General features: G+C 34.7%; 1 protein-coding gene across 1 annotated transcript; it reads left to right on the forward strand.

Moving 5' to 3' along the window:
• Nucleotides 1-8,613: 8,613 nt before the first annotated feature.
• LOC149388924 (uncharacterized) lies at nt 8,614-10,031 on the forward strand. Its single transcript, XM_089621584.1, has 3 exons — nt 8,614-8,760; nt 8,852-8,927; nt 9,009-10,031. Exons 1-3 carry the CDS (start codon nt 8,707-8,709, stop codon nt 9,746-9,748), a joined length of 870 nt encoding a protein of 289 aa, XP_089477710.1. The 5' UTR covers nt 8,614-8,706; the 3' UTR covers nt 9,749-10,031.
• The last annotated feature ends 8,045 nt before the right edge of the window (nt 10,032-18,076 follow it).

Here is an 18,076-nt window from a genome sequence, read left to right on the forward strand (position 1 = left end):
CAATCGAAAAATGTCTATGATTTCCACATTTAATACAAGGACAACGAATAGATTTCAAATCTACCATGTTCTCTCTAGCAAAATCACAAAACTCATCTACACCTTTCCGATATATCTCATTCAATCTATTCTTCCACATCCACTTCCTCATATTCATAGAAAAACCCTAATTATACAAAAAATTACCAATTCTAATTAGTATAAACTATCAAGAGAACAACAATTAGAAGAAGTTAAAGAAGAACTTACAAGATTTGAATGTGTAGATGAGACTAGTAAACGAGGACGCTCTAGAATGAGTAGAAAAGGTACTGGAAATATTTTTTCGAGTGAGGTTATGAGAGAGTTCAAAGTGAAAAAGACCAGAAATGAGAATTTATATCACCAGTCTCGTGTCACTCGCCGCGGCGAACTTTCTACTTCGCCGCGGCGAGACATTCTACAACGCTTACCATAAGCGTTGTAGAATGTCCTCGCCGCGGCAAAAATATGCGTTCGCCGCGGCGAGGTACAAATCCCGCCGCGGCAGGAGTCCTGCGCCGCGGCGGGAACAAGTCGTCGCCGCGGCGAAAAACTTACCGAGAGCACCATGTTCCAGACATATACTCTCGCCGCGGCATCATACAATTCCCGCCGCGGCGAATGTATTCCTCGCCGCGGCGGGAATTAGCCTTCGCCGCAGCGAGGCTTCTACAACGCTTACTTAAGCGTTGTAGAAAGGTCTCGCCGCGGCGGAACTTGTATACTGCCGCGGCGAGGACATCTAGGGTTACCTCGCCGCGGCGATGACACATTTTCGCCGCGGCGAGACGTTTCTGGGTAACTCTCGACGCAGCGAGAATTTGGTTTCGCCGCGGCGAGGCTCCTACAACGCTTATTCTAAGCGTTGTAGAATCATCTCGCCGCGGCGAGAAATACACTTCGCCGCGGCGAGCTCCTACAACGCTTAGAATAAGCGTTGTAGGAGCGTTAAAAAATCTGAAAGTTTCAAATTTTTTTAACTACCCGCGCCCATTCATATCTATACTTAGCGTTTTTTTCCCTCTCATTTCTCATTCTCATTTCTTCTCATCTCCATTACTCACATCTCTCTCGTCCCTCTCTCTCTCCGCCACTCTCTTGCCGCCCCGCCCCTCTCTCCGGCCACCACTCTCTCTCTCTCTCGGCCCCTCTCTCTCTCTCCGTCCCTCACCTCGCTGAGCCACCGCGCCCTCGCCCCGCGCGTTCTCTCCCTCTCTCTGACCCTCACCTCCCTCTCCTCGCCGTGCGCCGCGCCCACGCCGCCCTCTCGCTGAGCCCCCTCCCTCACCTCGCCGTGCGCCCACGCCGCCCTCCCTCGCCGCGCGCCCTCACCTCGCCTCACCACCTTTTTTCTTCGCCGCCCTTGTGCTCGTCCAACTCCGGGTAATGTTTTTGAACATTTTTACATGGACTTATTTAGTGTGAATTCGATATTGATTTGAAATTAGGAGATATTGTATTGGATTTGAGTTTATTGAATTGAAGTTTGATATTGATTTGATTTGAGAAATATATTTGATAGTAGATTGAATTGGGATTGAAATTGTGTTTTTGTTTAGAATCGGATTGGATTTGAGTTTATATTGTGATTAGAGTTGAGTTTATATTTGATTTTTGTTACATTTGAGTTGAAATTGTGATAACATTTGAGTTGAAAATTGAATTATGATTTGAATTTTGTTTATTAGATTCAATGTCGTCCACTACTACTACTTCTAGCGGTAGTGGTAAAAGAAAAATTAGAAGACAACTAGCGCTTAACTCCGATGAACAAGGAAAACGAAGAAACACTCTTATGGGTCGGGTTAATAAGGCTAAAACACTTGGTAAAAAAATCCCGGTACAATTTGATGATAAAGGGCAACCAATCGGTAAAGAGGGTGATGAGTTGTCGAGTTACTTTGGCGTGTTAGCAAGAGAACACGTTCCACTTTCAATGCGTGATTGGAGATGTAAAGACAACGCCCAAATTAAAGAACGGATTTGGAACGAAATGCAAGAAGGATTTACGATTCCTATCGAACAAAAACACGATTGCCTTATGAGAGTCGGAGAAGCCGCAAGGTTATTTCGTCATGAGATATACAACGATCTACTCAAAGACATAATCAACGAACCAATCGCCTTAAAGAGACCGGCTTGTATTTTGAAATACTATACAAGTATCACCGAAGAAGATTGGATAGCATTTGTTGAGTATAGACGAACCGAAATGTTCAAACAAACATCGGAACATGGGAAATCAAATATCGGAAAAAGTGTGTACAAATCTCGAACGGGCCGAAATGGATATCGAAAGCTTGATCAAGAAAAGGTTAGATTCATTTTTTTCTTTTAGTTATTTCAAATGTTGCAATTATTTTTTAATTTATTATATAATTACTTCTTACTTGCATGACGAAACGGGGGAATGGCCTACGAAAGAGGAACTTTGGATTGACTCGCGAATGAAAGACGTAGATAACTACAAGGATGAGAAAGACAAATTGATGGGAGAAAAAATCGTAAGTTCTTTACCTTTGTTATAACAATTAACCTTGTAATTTTATTTTCAAATAATTTTATGTGTAGAAAACGTTATCACAACAAGCATCGCAAGGGACATGGTTGCCGGAATCGGGAAAGAGTGTTTTGCAAGAAGCTTTGGGAACGTCGCGAGTTTGCGGTCAATCCAAACACACGTCGCGTTTTAAGTACTTTGTTCCTCCAACGCCCAACGAAGAAGTAATGAAGATGCGTCGGGAAATGAGCGAGTTAAAGTCTTTGGTGATGAAGGCATTCGGTGGAAATGGTAGCATTAATGTCGAGTCGCCTAGTGTCGAGCAAGTGAAAGAGAATCTCAACGCGAAGGTTGTTGATGATAAAGAGATGGCAAATGTTGAAGAACACGTCAATGAAGCGGTCTCTTTAGGTATGTTCAATTTTTTTTTATCTATTTATTAAAGATAAATGTTTTGGTATTAAGTTATTGATAAAATTCTTGATTCGCTTAGAACACGACGATGTTGATGATCGTCCGAAGATCGATCCTATCATTGTTGATGATCGTCCGAAGATCGATCCTATTGTTGTGGAAAAACCAAATAGTGTCCGTGCTAGTTGCTCTTTGAATCCAACCACGCCGGTGACACCGAGTTCGGATGAAAGCGTCGAGTGTCTTCTTTTCATTGATGACACCGAGTTCGGAGGCACAATTCATGTTGCAAATGGGCGAGCGTACATGAATGGAGGCGTAGTTCATTTCTCACCTTTGGAGGAAGGAAATTTACGCGTGGCCGTTTTGGGGGTTTTGATTAAAAAAGCAAAATTGCCAATTCCCACCGAAGAAGCTCAAACCGTTGAAGATGCTATAGGCGGGTTTGTCTCGTGGCCGAAGAGACTCATGGAAATGGACTCGGGAATAGAGAGTCGCGGTCCGGTTGTCAAACAACTCTCAAAGCTCGGTTTTGAGAGTGAAGCTAGCATCGATGATGCTAAGAAGATTCCGTACAAGGTGATTAATCCAAAGTATCGATTGCTCGCTCAACATGCCAACAAAGTAATGTTACCGGAAGGGGATGTGATTATGGTCAATGTTAGTCCAAGTCTCGCGGCTATCCCGATTCCGGTGTCATTTGAAGACATTTCCGATTTTTTGCAATACTTGGAAATTGGCGCGGGGAGCATAACGGTTTATATGGAGTAAGAGTTTTCTTTATATGCGTTTTTTAATATCAATATTCAATATTTAGTGTTTTGATCAACTAAATATTTGTTTGTCATAGCTATCTACGATCGAGGCTAGAAAAGGCGAAGAAGACTCGAAATTTTTGTTTTATAAATCCGAGCTTAAGTTCGTATATACAAAATGACGACGAGGAGGCTTATTTGTCAAAACGAGTCAAGGACGTTGGAAACGTGGTACGACATTGCAAATTTGGTGAACTAGTTTTGATGCCGTATAACAAAGGTGCGCATTGGATGCTCGTTGTCCTCGACCTTTGGAGAAATAGCGCTATGTTCTTTGACCCGTTGAGAAATAAAATCCCAACGGATTTAAATCGATTGATAAAAAGGTAATATTTTGATTTCTTAAATAATTTTTATTATAAACCGTTCTAGATGTTTTTTCTCTTATAATCTCCGTGTTATATAGGGTTCTTGTTGATTTCAAGCTCGAGCATCAAAACGCCAATAGTAACGGGCAATCAACGTACATCAAGGCTTGGGACGCTCCGAGACAAACGGGAAACACGGAATGCGGGTATTTTGTCATTTCTTATATGCGTGATATAGTCGTAGGAGGTGTAGGAAAATTAGAAAATAAGAAATCCTATACAAAAGAGGATTTAGAGAGAGTTAGGGAAGAATTGGTAACTTATGTACAAACATTTATTAACTGTGACGATTAGCTAGTTTTTTCGAAGATGTATATATTAGATTTTGAATGTTTTAAAGATGATGATATTTGAGATGAATGTATATATTAGATATTTTTTGTATTGAAGATTATTTTCAGGTGCTAGTATCGTGTAAAAAACAAATTGTGGATTGAAAATAAATGATTCTCGCCGCGGCGAACTATACTTCTCGCCGCGGCGAGACAAGATACCGAGAGCAAGCAAATTAGAAATCTTAGTCTCGCCGCGGCGAGATTTTTTCTTCGCCGCGGCGAGTTTTTAAAAAAAAATTCATCGCCTTCCTACAACGCATTATATCCGTTGTAGAATCATCTCGCCGCGGCTAAGATTTGACGTCGCCGCGGCGAATTTCTCGCCGCGGCGAAGTATATTTTTCGCCGCGGCGACGTGCTTCTACAACGGATTGAAAATCCGTTGTAGAATGTTCTCGCCGCGGCAAATAACTCGCCGCGGCGACGTATAATTCTCGCCGCGGCGAGGTCCTTCTACAACGGAAAATCAATCCATTGTAGAAGCACGTCGCCGCGGCGAAAAATATACGTCGCCGCGGCGACATGTGTGAAAATATTTTAAAATTACACAATGGAATTAGACCGTTGTAGAAGCTTCTACAACGCTTAAGATTCCGTTGTAGAAGCGTAGTTTCTACAACGGATAATTAAGCGTTGTAGAAAGCTGTTGGATTCTACAACGGATTTTTAAGCGTTGTAGAAGCTTCTACAACGCAGGATTCTACAACGCTTAAGAAGCGTTGTAGAATCATTCTACAACGTTTTTTAAGCGTTGTAGAATCCTATGAGGGTCCAAGTCAATGAAACCACTAAGGGAAATGAAGGGAATAAATGTTTGGATGGAAAGAAATTGTAATTTCACTATCATGTGATATAGTTGTGATTTTGAATCATGGTGGAGATAAAAGCAGTTCTAATTTCATTTTCTATAAAGGGAATTTTTTTTTCAAAGGAGGGTTACTAAGTTAATGGGCATAGAAACTTTTTATTTTATTTTCTGATTATAAATGTGGTTTCTGATTTCTTAGTCTATAGAGAGACTAGTATAGAGAAAGCTAACATTATGTCTATATCTACAATCCCATACAATGAGACCACAAAGGATAACTAAAACATACAGGTAACAAAACTTGTATCCGGTCTTGTGTGCTCAGGAAATAAGGGTTCTAATTTTTTTATTTTTTACTTTTTTGCTTCAACAAGAAATTGCAATTTATTGTTATGTGCCACTCATTTATGTCAAAGGGCTGCATTGAAGATCTTTTTCATGAAATTTTTTAATTAAGAAAATACATTTCGATTTCTACTATGGTGGTTCACATCAACATATTGAATACATAAATTTTTTTTTTATATAAATTAGTCTCACTCCTCTTTTTCACTATCAATGAAAGTTCAACCAAAAGTCATTTTTTGATGACCATAAAAATATAGTTCTATATTTGTAGATGCGGATTTCTATCTTCGGCAAAACGTCACCATATATATCTTAGCTTATGTCAAAACCCATTTACTTTCTTCATGTTCTTAAGCATAAATTATCATGACTGAACTTCAAATTTTTTTAGAAGTTTTTGTTCAAGTATCCAAGATTCGATGAAAATATCCTGATTTAGCTATGAATTTAACTGTTAAAATTTTGGAAAATGAGTTCACGTGATATATTTGTATCAGTTTGATAAAATCAGGTGATATATATTGAATTTTATGAAATAAATTGATAAAACATAATTTTTTACTAAATTAAGACAATATATATGTCAAATCTTTTTTTTTTTCCAAATAAAAAATAGTTGTGACAGATTTCCAAGGGTTGTGACATATATTTATTTATTTTTCTTTAAATATCTTCCATTATTTTGTTTAATTATATATACTGCATGTAGTATGTAGTATTATGTACCGATTGTACTCGGTGCAGTTATAGCGTCCTTCAAGAATCCTAAAAATCTAGCAAAGGTGAAATGGGAAAACACCAAGGAATTAGCTGCTCTCACTCAAGTTTTTTTTGAAGAACTACCAAACTATTATACAATATTCTGTGGGGTATACCATTGTCCCTTATGATCTAAAGTGAATTTTATGTTAATTTTAGTTAATTTTGACCAACAATATTAGTTAAAACAGTTAACCGAAAATTGATGGATTTAGTCGAAGTTAATTATTCGTGGTACCGCTGACAAATCGAGATGAACCGATATAAATATTTGTGTAACCGCGATTTCCCTTATGACAAATATATATATTTGTGTTGTGATCACCATACCTTCAAATTGAAAATACTATCTACAGTTAATTATAGTAACCGCGATTAATCAAGCCTAACAAACCTAATTAAGTAATAAATGGTGAACAAAGCCAATGACTATATATATATATATATGTATACACACACACACACACACACATATATATATATATATATATATATATATATATGTGTGTGTGTGTGTGTCTAAAAATATTGGGGAACATGTTATTTTTTTTTCTTAAACTAATTTGAACAGATCATGACAAAATTTCCGTTGTTCCTATAATAAATAGAATTAAATCAGTGCTGCAATTAATGTCTTGATCATATAATACCCATATTAAATTATATTTTATGACAAATTATATTGTTATTGTTCCTATATTGATAGGAAATATTTCGCGTACATGTTTTGATTATATTATATCCAGTATTAACTCTCAAATTAACTCTTAATTTTCTAAGCTCATTTTCTCTACCAAGTTCTGTATCATGCACTTCTCCAAAATGGTATTCCATAGACAACACCTATTTTGTTAACCGGAAAAAAAATTTGCGAAAATTTATTGGGAAACAAATAAAAACTATTGAAAGAGAGAGAAAAAAATTGTAAGAAGTTTCTTGGTTCAATGTGTTTCTTTTTAAAGTTATCATCCGGTTAATTTTTCCCCAATTAACTCTTTTTTTCGTCAATAAAACTATGTTAGGCATTACTACATCGATTACTCTATCCTAGTTTCGCTTTGGTGTTAGGCATGAGCTAGCTATATATAAATATTATTTTGTAGTAATTTTAACTATTTTTTTATATAGTTTTGTGATTTATTTTAATATTTTTATGGATTTCAATACAAACTCGAGGATAGAAAATTGAGAAATTATGTATACACAAACACACACGCGCGCGCGCACACACATATATATATAAGCTTTATCCTCGCGCGCTACTGCGGAGTGCCATATATGTAAATATTAACAGATTATGCAAATTATTTATGATTTTTTATGGTTTGTATAATATTATAAAAATTATTACAAAAAAAAGTTTAATAAAACAAAAAATATTATACATGTATTGAGTTGCCTTTTAAATCAATGAACATATATAATTGGTATTAATATAATCCTAAAAAAAAAAATGTTTGAGGCATAGATAATCATAACTAATATAAAAATTCATCAGCCTAAAAACGATGCTTTTTCTACTAATCAATATAAGTACATAATATGCAACTTACTTCTTTACATATGGGTATTTCATAAGAATATTCTAAAGAAGTCTTGAAACTTCAAGAGTCAAGACTATTTTTGATATTTTGGTATATAAATCCATAAGAATATTCTGGAGAGGTCAAAGACTATTTTAGAGATAAAACTCTATGAACACTGGTAATTAATTTTTTGTTTAAGGTTCTTTTTAATAAGGTTGATGTATTTTGTAAATTTTTAGTAATTTGAAAGATAAAATTGTCAATTCAGATTAGGCTTAATAGTGAAATGTGTCTAGGTGACACGGTAAATCTTTCTTCTTATATATATATATATATATATATATATATATATATATATATATAATAATAATAATATGTATATTTTATCTCGTAAAAAATCACAAAATAATCAAATAGTAATTATATTTCTAAAAGTAAAACATGCTTAAGAAAAAAAAAACACTATGTAGTGAAGATAGTAGAGTTAGAAGTGCTATACTCTCCTACTCACTATACTGACCTGACTTAGTCAGTGGTCACGCGGAGGTGATGTGTCGCGTTTCGTATGGCTCGCTCAGCGTTTTGATGACGTGGCATCCTAACCAGATTCTTTTATGTTCTCTCTCTGTCCAGCGTAACCAGATTCTCTCTCTCATAAATATTATTTGCTTTCCTTTCTCATATATCATGTGCCATTTGCCAATCACTGATCACCTCACCGCCATTCAACCAAATCTTTCGCTTGACTCGACGAAAAAGAAAAAAGAAATCAATACTCTCTCTCTCTCTCTCTCTCTCTCTCTCTCTCTCTGATGGCTAACAAACCCCCGGAGGAATCAGCTTCTCCGGAGCCTCTGAAATACCAGGTAATATTATATACGTCGCTTAATATATTCATATCGATCGTAGATCGTCACCCATATATACAGTGATGAGAGACTGGTTTTTGTTTTACAGACATGGGTTTTAAGAGTCTCAATCCACTGCGAAGGTTGCAAGAAGAAAGTGAAGAAAATCCTTCAAAACATCGAAGGTCTGTTTTCTTTGTTTACATAACTTCACGTACGTTAATGACTACTGTATATTTTTATATATAAGTATTGTATATTTGCAGGAGTTTATACAACTACGATCGACTCTCAGCAGCACAAAGTGACAGTAACAGGAAACGTGGAAGCCGAGACTCTGATAAAGAAGCTCGTGAAATCAGGCAAGCTCGCCGAGATGTGGCCGGAAATTAAGCCTCCACCGTCGGATCAGAAGAAGAAGTCTTCCCCGCCAAAACCCAACAAGTCCAACGACATCAATAATAACAATCAGAAGGAACAGAAAAACGACAGCGATAACCCCGGCGGCGAGTCGCTCCCGGAAACAGCCGAAAAAGACGGCGAAGGAGACGAAGATGACGACAAAAACGACGGCGGAGAAGCCAACGGAGCCGGCGCGGCTGCCGGAACCAAGAAGAAGAAGAAAAAGAAGAAGAAAGGACCGAGCGCCACCGCCGGCGCCGGGGATAATCCCGCCGGTGTTGAGAATCAACTCGAGGGTTTCGCTCCCCCAGACGGAGATCCGGCGAGTATGTTCGGGCCGGCGGTACAGCACGTGTATCCATATCCTCCGCCGCCGATTCTTCCGGCGGTGTATTATCAACCGATTCCGGTGTCTGCGTACGGGCTCAGGTACAGTACGGCTTTCTCAAACCCTAGCGCTTCTTATTTTGCTCCGATCAATATCCAGGGCGACACGTTCTCGCACAGAAACAACAGTCCTGATATTTATTTTCCGCCGCCGTGCGATCACGATGAGAGTGACGACGATTACGACGACGACGATGGTGGATGCTCCATTATGTGAAAAATGAATTTGTAACAGTCACTTTCGGAATATTATTATTATTATCATCATATTCATATAACTAGAATATACTTTTTTCGCATTAATAAAGTGGGACTCTGTGTGGAAAATTATTATTATTATTTATATATGCGTGGAAGCTATATTTTTGTTAAGAGAATTAATTCGTCTTTATTTCTTTCTAACTTTTGTATTGTATGCTTAGGTAAGAAGGTAAGAAAAAAAAATTATAACCTTTGTGTGTTGTTAAATCTTTTAGGACCTGAAGATCTTCTTTATTTCCTTTGTCTCAGTCTTATGTGTAAAGTTTTTTTTTTTTTTTTTTTTTGCATCAATTATGTGTAAAGTATGTTTATTTTTGTTTTTGTTTATGTGAGACCCTCCATTTTCTTTTTATCTTTTTTTTTAAACGGAACACTTTGCTCAGTTAAATAAAATATAAAGAGAGTATCTAACTATCTATTACATGAAAAGGAATCCAAATGTATTTAGTTTATGCTTAATTTGTGCAGTTTCTTTTCTGTACATCCTATTGGTTCGTACCATCCTATTGAATTATTTGCTCACGTGTTTTGGAATAATTATGATACATAAATAAGCTCACCAACTTAACAAATGTCTGAGTTTTTCTCTGACTACTCAGGAATGTTATAATTTGGAGATAACTTAAAAAAAAAAAAAAAAGTCATGAAAATGTTTTAACTTTGTGAAAAGTTGGCGGAGTTTCATATCTAAAAAAAAAAAAAACCAGTTATGAAATGGTTTTTTTTTTTTTTTTCAACATTCAAGCGTTAATAAATAATTAAAATAGTATCTGAGCAGGGTATTGCCTATATTTCATGAATATGGATGATTTCCATTATTGATATGCTTAAAGCCATATCTTGGAAAGCAAACCAACACACCATCTTGTATTATCTCATTGGCCTTAAATTTACCTCTCCAGGTCCAGGAATATATCTACAAATCTATTACACAATTTTTTTTTCAGCACTACTTTTTGCCGAAAGATATCTACAGATTGTATAGTGAATTGCGCATGTACAACTTTGAATGAGTTATTATCTTCTTTTTAAATAAGATATCAGAGCTTTTTTCTTCAATCTTTTTTAGTACCCTCTCTGGGGACCAATATATATATATATATATATATATATATATATATATATATATTAGTTATTATCTTCTTTTTAAATAAGATATAAAAAGAAGATAATAACTAATATATATATATATATATATATATATATATATATATATATATATATATATATTGAAAGAGCGCGTGTTTTTTTTCCCCTGGGGTTTCCTTTGCTAATTGTAAGTTGTAAGTTGGTAACTAACAAAAACTAGTTTAGAATAATGTTAGTCAAGCATTTCCGAAAATTTTATATTTCAAGAAAATAGAACTTAAAATCTGCAGCACAAGAAGAGGGGATCGAACTTTTATAATATAATATTCCATTTTTTAGAAGCTTGATAAAAATTTTGTGATCGTTGCAACTTTGCTTTTTTGACCATCGTAGAATATTTTACAAGGAATTATACTTGATCCTTCCTCCCATTGCAAAGCTAAGAATTTTTCTTCTTCTTCTTCTTCTTCTTCTTCTTTCTATTTATTATCTTCACATTTTTCCATATACTTTATTTGAAATGGAAACATCATGTTCTCAGACTATTATTCTCTGGCTATATATGCGACTTTATGAAGCTTGCGAACAGATACTTTTAGTCTTATTGTCCTTTTTTCCTCATATATATATTAATATATATATGTTGATTATGATTCTACAGAATACACTACTAGTCAACAGAGATACAAATTAATCACAAGTAAAAACTGACTATATATGTTAAAGTAAACTTTCGTAAAGCTCATTGTACATAATCATTTTTTAGCATTCTGTCCCCGCCCAAAACAAGATTCCGCATGATAATTTTTATTTTGTATTTTTTTGTTGTTGCTCAGATTCCACATGATAATTAGTATAAACTGCAAACGGCAGTTTTAATCCTAATTGTACATAGTTTCTTTTAGTACCCGTGACCTTCAAATTCTTTGTATTTGTGGTTTTTATTATTTTTCAATTTTATTTTGACCGACCTGAACTGTTTTATTATTAATATATACACACACACACACACACACACATATATATATATATATATATACATATATGTACCTTTTATAAGCTTATTTGTTCATAATTTAGAAGAAAAATCACATGTATATGTAGCATCTTTTGTTGTGGTTAATTGCGATTTATCGTGGCTAATCTCGACCCTAGTTGTTAGGGTCTTGCATGTCACCAAGAACATAAAAATAATTATCAAAGACTTTAAAAGAGCCACAAACCCAACAAAAGAAAATTTCAAATCCAAACGAGTAAAATTTCGAGAGGGGGCAAGAGAACTCGTCCTCACGTTCTAGTATGAATGTTAAAGATTACCATAAACACTCTCATGAGTGGTGAACTAATTACACTATATGACCGTGAAAACCCTAGCAATATAAACTAACCTTCATACTATATGATCAAAATAATCATGTATATAAAGCAGTAATAATTAGAATAAGATACCCATTCTCTCAAACCCTAGAAATACAAGACAATATTATAAAGAGAAGAAAGTCTCGACTAGAGTTGATGTAAATTTTAGATAAACGAATGACTGAATGAATCTATTAATTGTTTTTATAATTATGTAAGAAATATTGTATCAACTTGATTACGAAAACCGGACCACCTAATTTTGTAAATCAAACTCATTATGTTCTGAGTCCAGCATCGCGGTGATCATGCGGGGCAATATTGCAGGACCATATTAATTTGTAGGATCAATGTTCTTTATTGTCTAATTATTTGTCTCTCTCGCTTCTTAAAGCATAATAAAGGGTGGTAAATATATCAGATGGTTATGACGCTTATATTTTATATTTCTTATTGCGAACTGTTATATACAAAAGATATATTCTCGACGGACTTATATAAAACAAATTATGGCCGGCTGAGAAATGTGGAGCATCAATATAGGAGAATGAATAGGGACGAAAAGTAGTGCGACATTCATTTTGTATAAGAGATTAAAAAAGAACAAGAAGATAGAATCTTAGTACCAAAAGAAAATGAAGCCATTTGCGTGTCGAAAATAATATTTATATTTTTTTCTCCAAACTTTTTCGATTTTGGTTGTTAGATTTTTACTGTATAGTTAACTCTTGAATCCTTAATATGTTTAGTCATTATTTCTTCTATTTTTTTTCAAAAATAAACTCCGTATGTTAATATTACAACGAAAAAAGCCAAAGTAAAAAAAAACAAAAAAGCACGTGAATCATACAATGCAAGATATAACTTATAAGCATGAGTTAGATTATATGTTTTTTTCATGTTTAAATAAATAGACTTTAGTTTTTATTGATGGTAGCCATTTTGCTATTTAATATCGTTTATTTTTTTTTTTATATATAAAGAGTCTCTCTCTCTCTCTCTCTCATTTATTTTTATTTTTTATTATTACATACTCTCATACATTTTTTTTTTCTCATCAAAACTTCAAAAATCAATATATTTCTCATATGAACTCGAAATTGTGTGATTCCAAATCCTACGAATTTGTAACGACAAGAGCTTGAAAAATATAACCATTATTTTAGATGAAAGGTCATGTCTACTATCATAAAATTCAACCGAAATCCGCCATTGGTACATTTTTCAATCACTGGTGAAAGGTGGTCTTCACCGCTGATCTAAATGTAAAGTTTACGATTTGGATAACTAAAGCCATCGACTAATTATTTCTCTCTCTCTCTCACTTTTTATTTTGAACCACGTTTTTCTTTTTACCCGCTCTCGAACGCCGATTATATGTCCCTTTGATCCGCGTTTTTGATGTCAAAGTATAATAAAACTTCAGGGTCGTCATTATCGTCATCATTTCTTCTAAGTGCTGCGCGGCTCAAATACTCCAAGCTCTATCTATGAAAAACTAGAAAAAAAAAAAAAAAAAATCTTTCCTGGAAATAACTGAAAACTTTCGGATATTTTTTGGAAATAAATGAAAGTTTAATGAATATTTCCGGAAATAACTGGAAATTTTTTCATGAAACTTATATTTCTTAAATGTTGTGTAGTTCTTCATCTTCTTCGCTCAATTTTTTTAAGTTTAATTCTCGATTTTTGGGTTTACAAAGAAAAAACAAAGAAACAAAATTTATGAAAATTTTATTTTTAATTGCCAATTTTTTAAAAAATTATTTGCGTTTTATTTTGTTATTATAGCACGTTTAATATGAGAATATTGAAGTCAAATATAGTTCTCATTGGCTATTTTCTTAAACGATTGCAAACGTTGACTAATCCAAATTTTGTAATTTATTTTTAACAACAAGTTTACAACGCCCTTTTTATAAATTGCAAGCAATATATTAATTTTGTAAAGTAGTCATTAACATAAATTAATAGTATACAAATATCGAAAAATATTACAAAAATTAGCATATATTAACTTTACCACGCCAGATTCCGTAGCCATATTTAAAACATAGTTGAAATGTTGACTAAATAACAATATTAATGTTTCAAGTTATCTAATCCGTTATATATATATATATATATATATATATATATATATATATATATATATATATATATTAATATTTGGCATCGCTAAAAGCTACTTCCCTATTGCTGGTCATAAGGTTAATGTAGTTCGAATCACACTTAAATAAAAAAGCAGAATAAAAAAGAACCTACACACATTTAAAAGGTTTGAGCCATAAAGAAGACACATAGCCCACGTTTTTTTTTATTTTTTATCGAAACATAGCCCACGTTGACATTGTCCCTTGACACAAGCCCGCTTTGATGCAATCAACTTCATACTTCAAAAAGTTTTAGAGATAAATCTAATTATAACTATTAAATTTTTTTATACCAAAGTTTATTAATTATTTTTATTCCAAAATTATAACTGTAATATAATAGAGGAAAAAAAAACAAATACCATTCATTAATCATTTTATTTTATTTTCAATAAATATTTTAATCTTCTATTTAACTTTTTATTTAATATTTTATCTAACACATTCAATATTTTATCTTACACATTCAGCTAACATTTTTATTTTTTTCCCCTCATCACAGCAGTACCCCTTGTTCTTCCTCACAACCATCCGAATAGTTAAAATCAAAAGTTAAGTTCATTTTAGTTCTTCATATTTATTTGTTCTTCGTGTTGATTACATTCTTCATTTTAAAAAAAAATATTTACTGTTTAGGTATTTATGTTAAACATATGTTTTATTCAAAATCAGGTGTTATGTGAAGTTAAAAATATGATTTCGATGTGTTATTTCTAATATGCAATTTTTTGTCTTTGAAAATTTATTGACATGTTTATCAATAACTTCATAGATGTCAATAAATCTGGAAATTTCTGTAAAGTGTTATCGACATTTTTGCAATAAATTATTAGATGTCAATAGATTTTCAAAAAATATAGGATTTTCTTTGAAGATTTATCACGTTTGTCAATAAATCTTTAAAGACTCTGGAATTTTTTCTTTAACAATTTATTGACATGTTTGTCAATAAATTTATGGATGTCAATAAATCTGGTGGTTTTTGTATTTTTTTTTTTTATGATTTAAAATCTGTAATAAGTAATTTGAAAAGTAAAATTTAGTGAATTAACATCCCTGATTTGTTTGTTTGTTTTCTTACACATGCTTTCATTTAACGAGGAGAAAGGTAAAACGAAAAATAATGCTATTTTAGAATAATAAATATATTGAAGCTGCAACTGTAAAACATAGTTAACAAAACCCAAAACAGTTAACAAATATCTATAAAGTTATATTACCTTAAAAAAATTGTTTATAACTTAAAAAATAATATATAGACAAGTACGGTTTGTGATAAGTATCATAAATGAGTTACCACATACAATTTCCACTATAAATTGATGGGTGTGATCTCAAGAAAAACAGCTCTCCACCTTTTGGTTAAAGTTTAGGCATTGGACCTAGGTATGAATTTTGTAAGGTAAAAGATAAAGACGCAAGTTTTTCAAAAATATATTTTGGATTAATTCCTTTTTTACCCCCTGGACTCGTACCTCGATTTCATTTCATCCCCTGAACTCGGGATTGTTGCAGAACTAATCTCAGAACTTAGACATGTGTTACAACTTGCCACTTCCGTCAGTATTTGGACGTAAAGTGGTCACGTGTTTAACACGTGAACTGATCTCAAAGGGTATAAGTGTACTTTTGCATATACTGAATACTTTTATTACTTTTATTGTTTAAATATTATCAGATATATTAATTATTAGAATAATTATTAAATATTACAATTGTTTCAAAAATATAAATACTTTTTTAAAAAATGAAAGAACAAATCCCGCGTACACAAATCTAGGGTTTGTTCTTGTCTCGCGAAAAATGGTGAAACCTTCGACATCCAAATCTCCGGCGAAATCGAACCCTAGCAGCACTGGAGGAGGTTTCAGAATGAAGTCTCCGGCACAGAAAAAGAAAAAAATCGTGCCAGCGAAGTCTCCGATGGCGTACTCAAAGAAGAAATCACAGGGTCGGAGAAAAAAACCCAAGCCTCCGACGAAAAGAAGAGCTGGTCGAGAGACAAGTTCATCAGAGAGTGCGTCGGTCAATAATAGACCAGTATATGGTGAGAAACCCTTTTTATATCTGTTTTTAGGGTTTGAAAAGTGTAGGGACCACATTGTCTGGTTTTGGTTGGAGTTATGTTTCGATTTCGTAAAGAATCTGAGTAGGGACCACCATTGTTTTGTTGTTTCCTTAGTTTTGAGCGTTAGAACCTTTAAAACATAATAATGGAGGGACCAGTGGTGGGTGGTTGTCTATTATTGGTTTTTTGTCCTTTTGAATTTGTTTAGTAGTTGTATTTTAATATTGTTGTGGTTGATTTTAATTAAAAATTGGTTGATTATTGTTTCAGTTAAAGGGTCTGGTATGTTCACGTTCAAAGTTCACCACAGGGGTAGAGTGGAAGTGGTGAATGAGCGTTTGACCTATGTTGGTGGTCGGATTGACTACGTAGACCACGTAGACGTGGACAGACTGTCGTTGTTGGAGCTAGACAAGATTGTAGAGAAAACTCTTGGATACTCAGCGATTCCCGTGTACTATCTGGAACCTTATGGGGAGTTATTTTTCCTAGACTGTGATCTGAGCCTATTTATAGCAATGTCAAAGCTGTATGAGGAGTCTGAAGAACTGAATTTGTATCTTGATCACCCCGTACAAGATGCATCTGTTGTACAAGAGCCTGGACTATTGCCCCCAGTGCCTGGAGTTGAAGAGTTTGAAGTTGAAGAAGAAGAAGAAGTTCAAGACTTTGAAGTGGAAGAGCCTGAAGAAGTTGAAGATGGAGAGCCTGGACAGAGTCAAGTCATGGATGAGGCACCGAGTCAAGTTGAAGACCCTAAGCATGATGGAGACGTTGAAGTTCTTATTGAAGACCTGGCTTACCCTGAACCAGAATTGACTGAAGTGGATTTGGGCCAGCCTGAAGCATGGAGTGAACAACATGAGTTGGGCCAGAGTCAAGCTGATGACTTGGGCCAAACTGAAGTGGATTTGGGCCAGAGTCAAGCGGAGGAGTTGGGCCAGAGTCAAGCTGATGACTTGGGCCAGACTGAAGTCGATTTGGGCCAGAGTCAAGCAGAGGATTTGGGCCAGAGTCAAGTAGATGACTTGGGCCAGAGTGAAGCAGAGGAGTTGGGCCAGAGTCAAACACATGACTTGGGCCGTAATCAAGAGTTTGAGGAGTGTCAAGACCATCTTGATGACCTTGAGCAAGACAGTGGGTTTGAGAACAGTGAAGACGAAGTTGAAGTCAATGGCTTTGCCGTGGACCGTGGTCTAGGATTAAATGGCAAATGAAAGGTAGCTCTTACTGATGATGAAGCCGGTTCTGACGAAGACAGTAACTATAACGAGGAGGAAAACATTGTGCTGGAAGATGAGTCGTCTACTGAAGATGAGCCTGAGCCTAAGCCTACTAAATTGTCCAGGAAAATTCTCCCCAAGTTTCAAGAATTCCGTGAAGACACTGACATGGCAGACCCCAAGTTTAAGTTGGGCATGGTATTTTCAAGTGGGGCAGTCTTCAAAAATGCCATAAGGGAGTATGCTATCAAGGCAGGCAAAGAGCTGAAGTTCAAAGTGAATGATCGAAACCGAGTTCGAGCAGTTTGCAAGGACGAGTCATGCAAGTGGGTGTGCTATGCGTCTGAAATGAAAGATACCACATCATTCCAGATCAGGACCTATGTACCAGA

The sequence above is a fragment of the Urtica dioica genome, chromosome 8, assembly GCF_054948205.1.
Source record: "Urtica dioica subsp. dioica isolate 48M chromosome 8, U.dioica_male_clone48M_v1_H2, whole genome shotgun sequence".
NCBI classification, from domain to species: Eukaryota; Viridiplantae; Streptophyta; class Magnoliopsida; order Rosales; family Urticaceae; genus Urtica; species Urtica dioica.

Bases quoted from the DNA above. Each gene is read 5' to 3' on its own strand.
- LOC149388924 (XM_089621584.1), top strand. From the start codon at position 8,707: ATGGCTAACAAACCCCCGGAGGAATCAGCTTCTCCGGAGCCTCTGAAA. The intron at 8,761-8,851 runs GTAATATTATAT...TTTGTTTTACAG, and splicing joins CGGAGCCTCTGAAATACCAG to ACATGGGTTTTAAGAGTCTC. The intron at 8,928-9,008 runs GTCTGTTTTCTT...GTATATTTGCAG, and splicing joins AATCCTTCAAAACATCGAAG to GAGTTTATACAACTACGATC.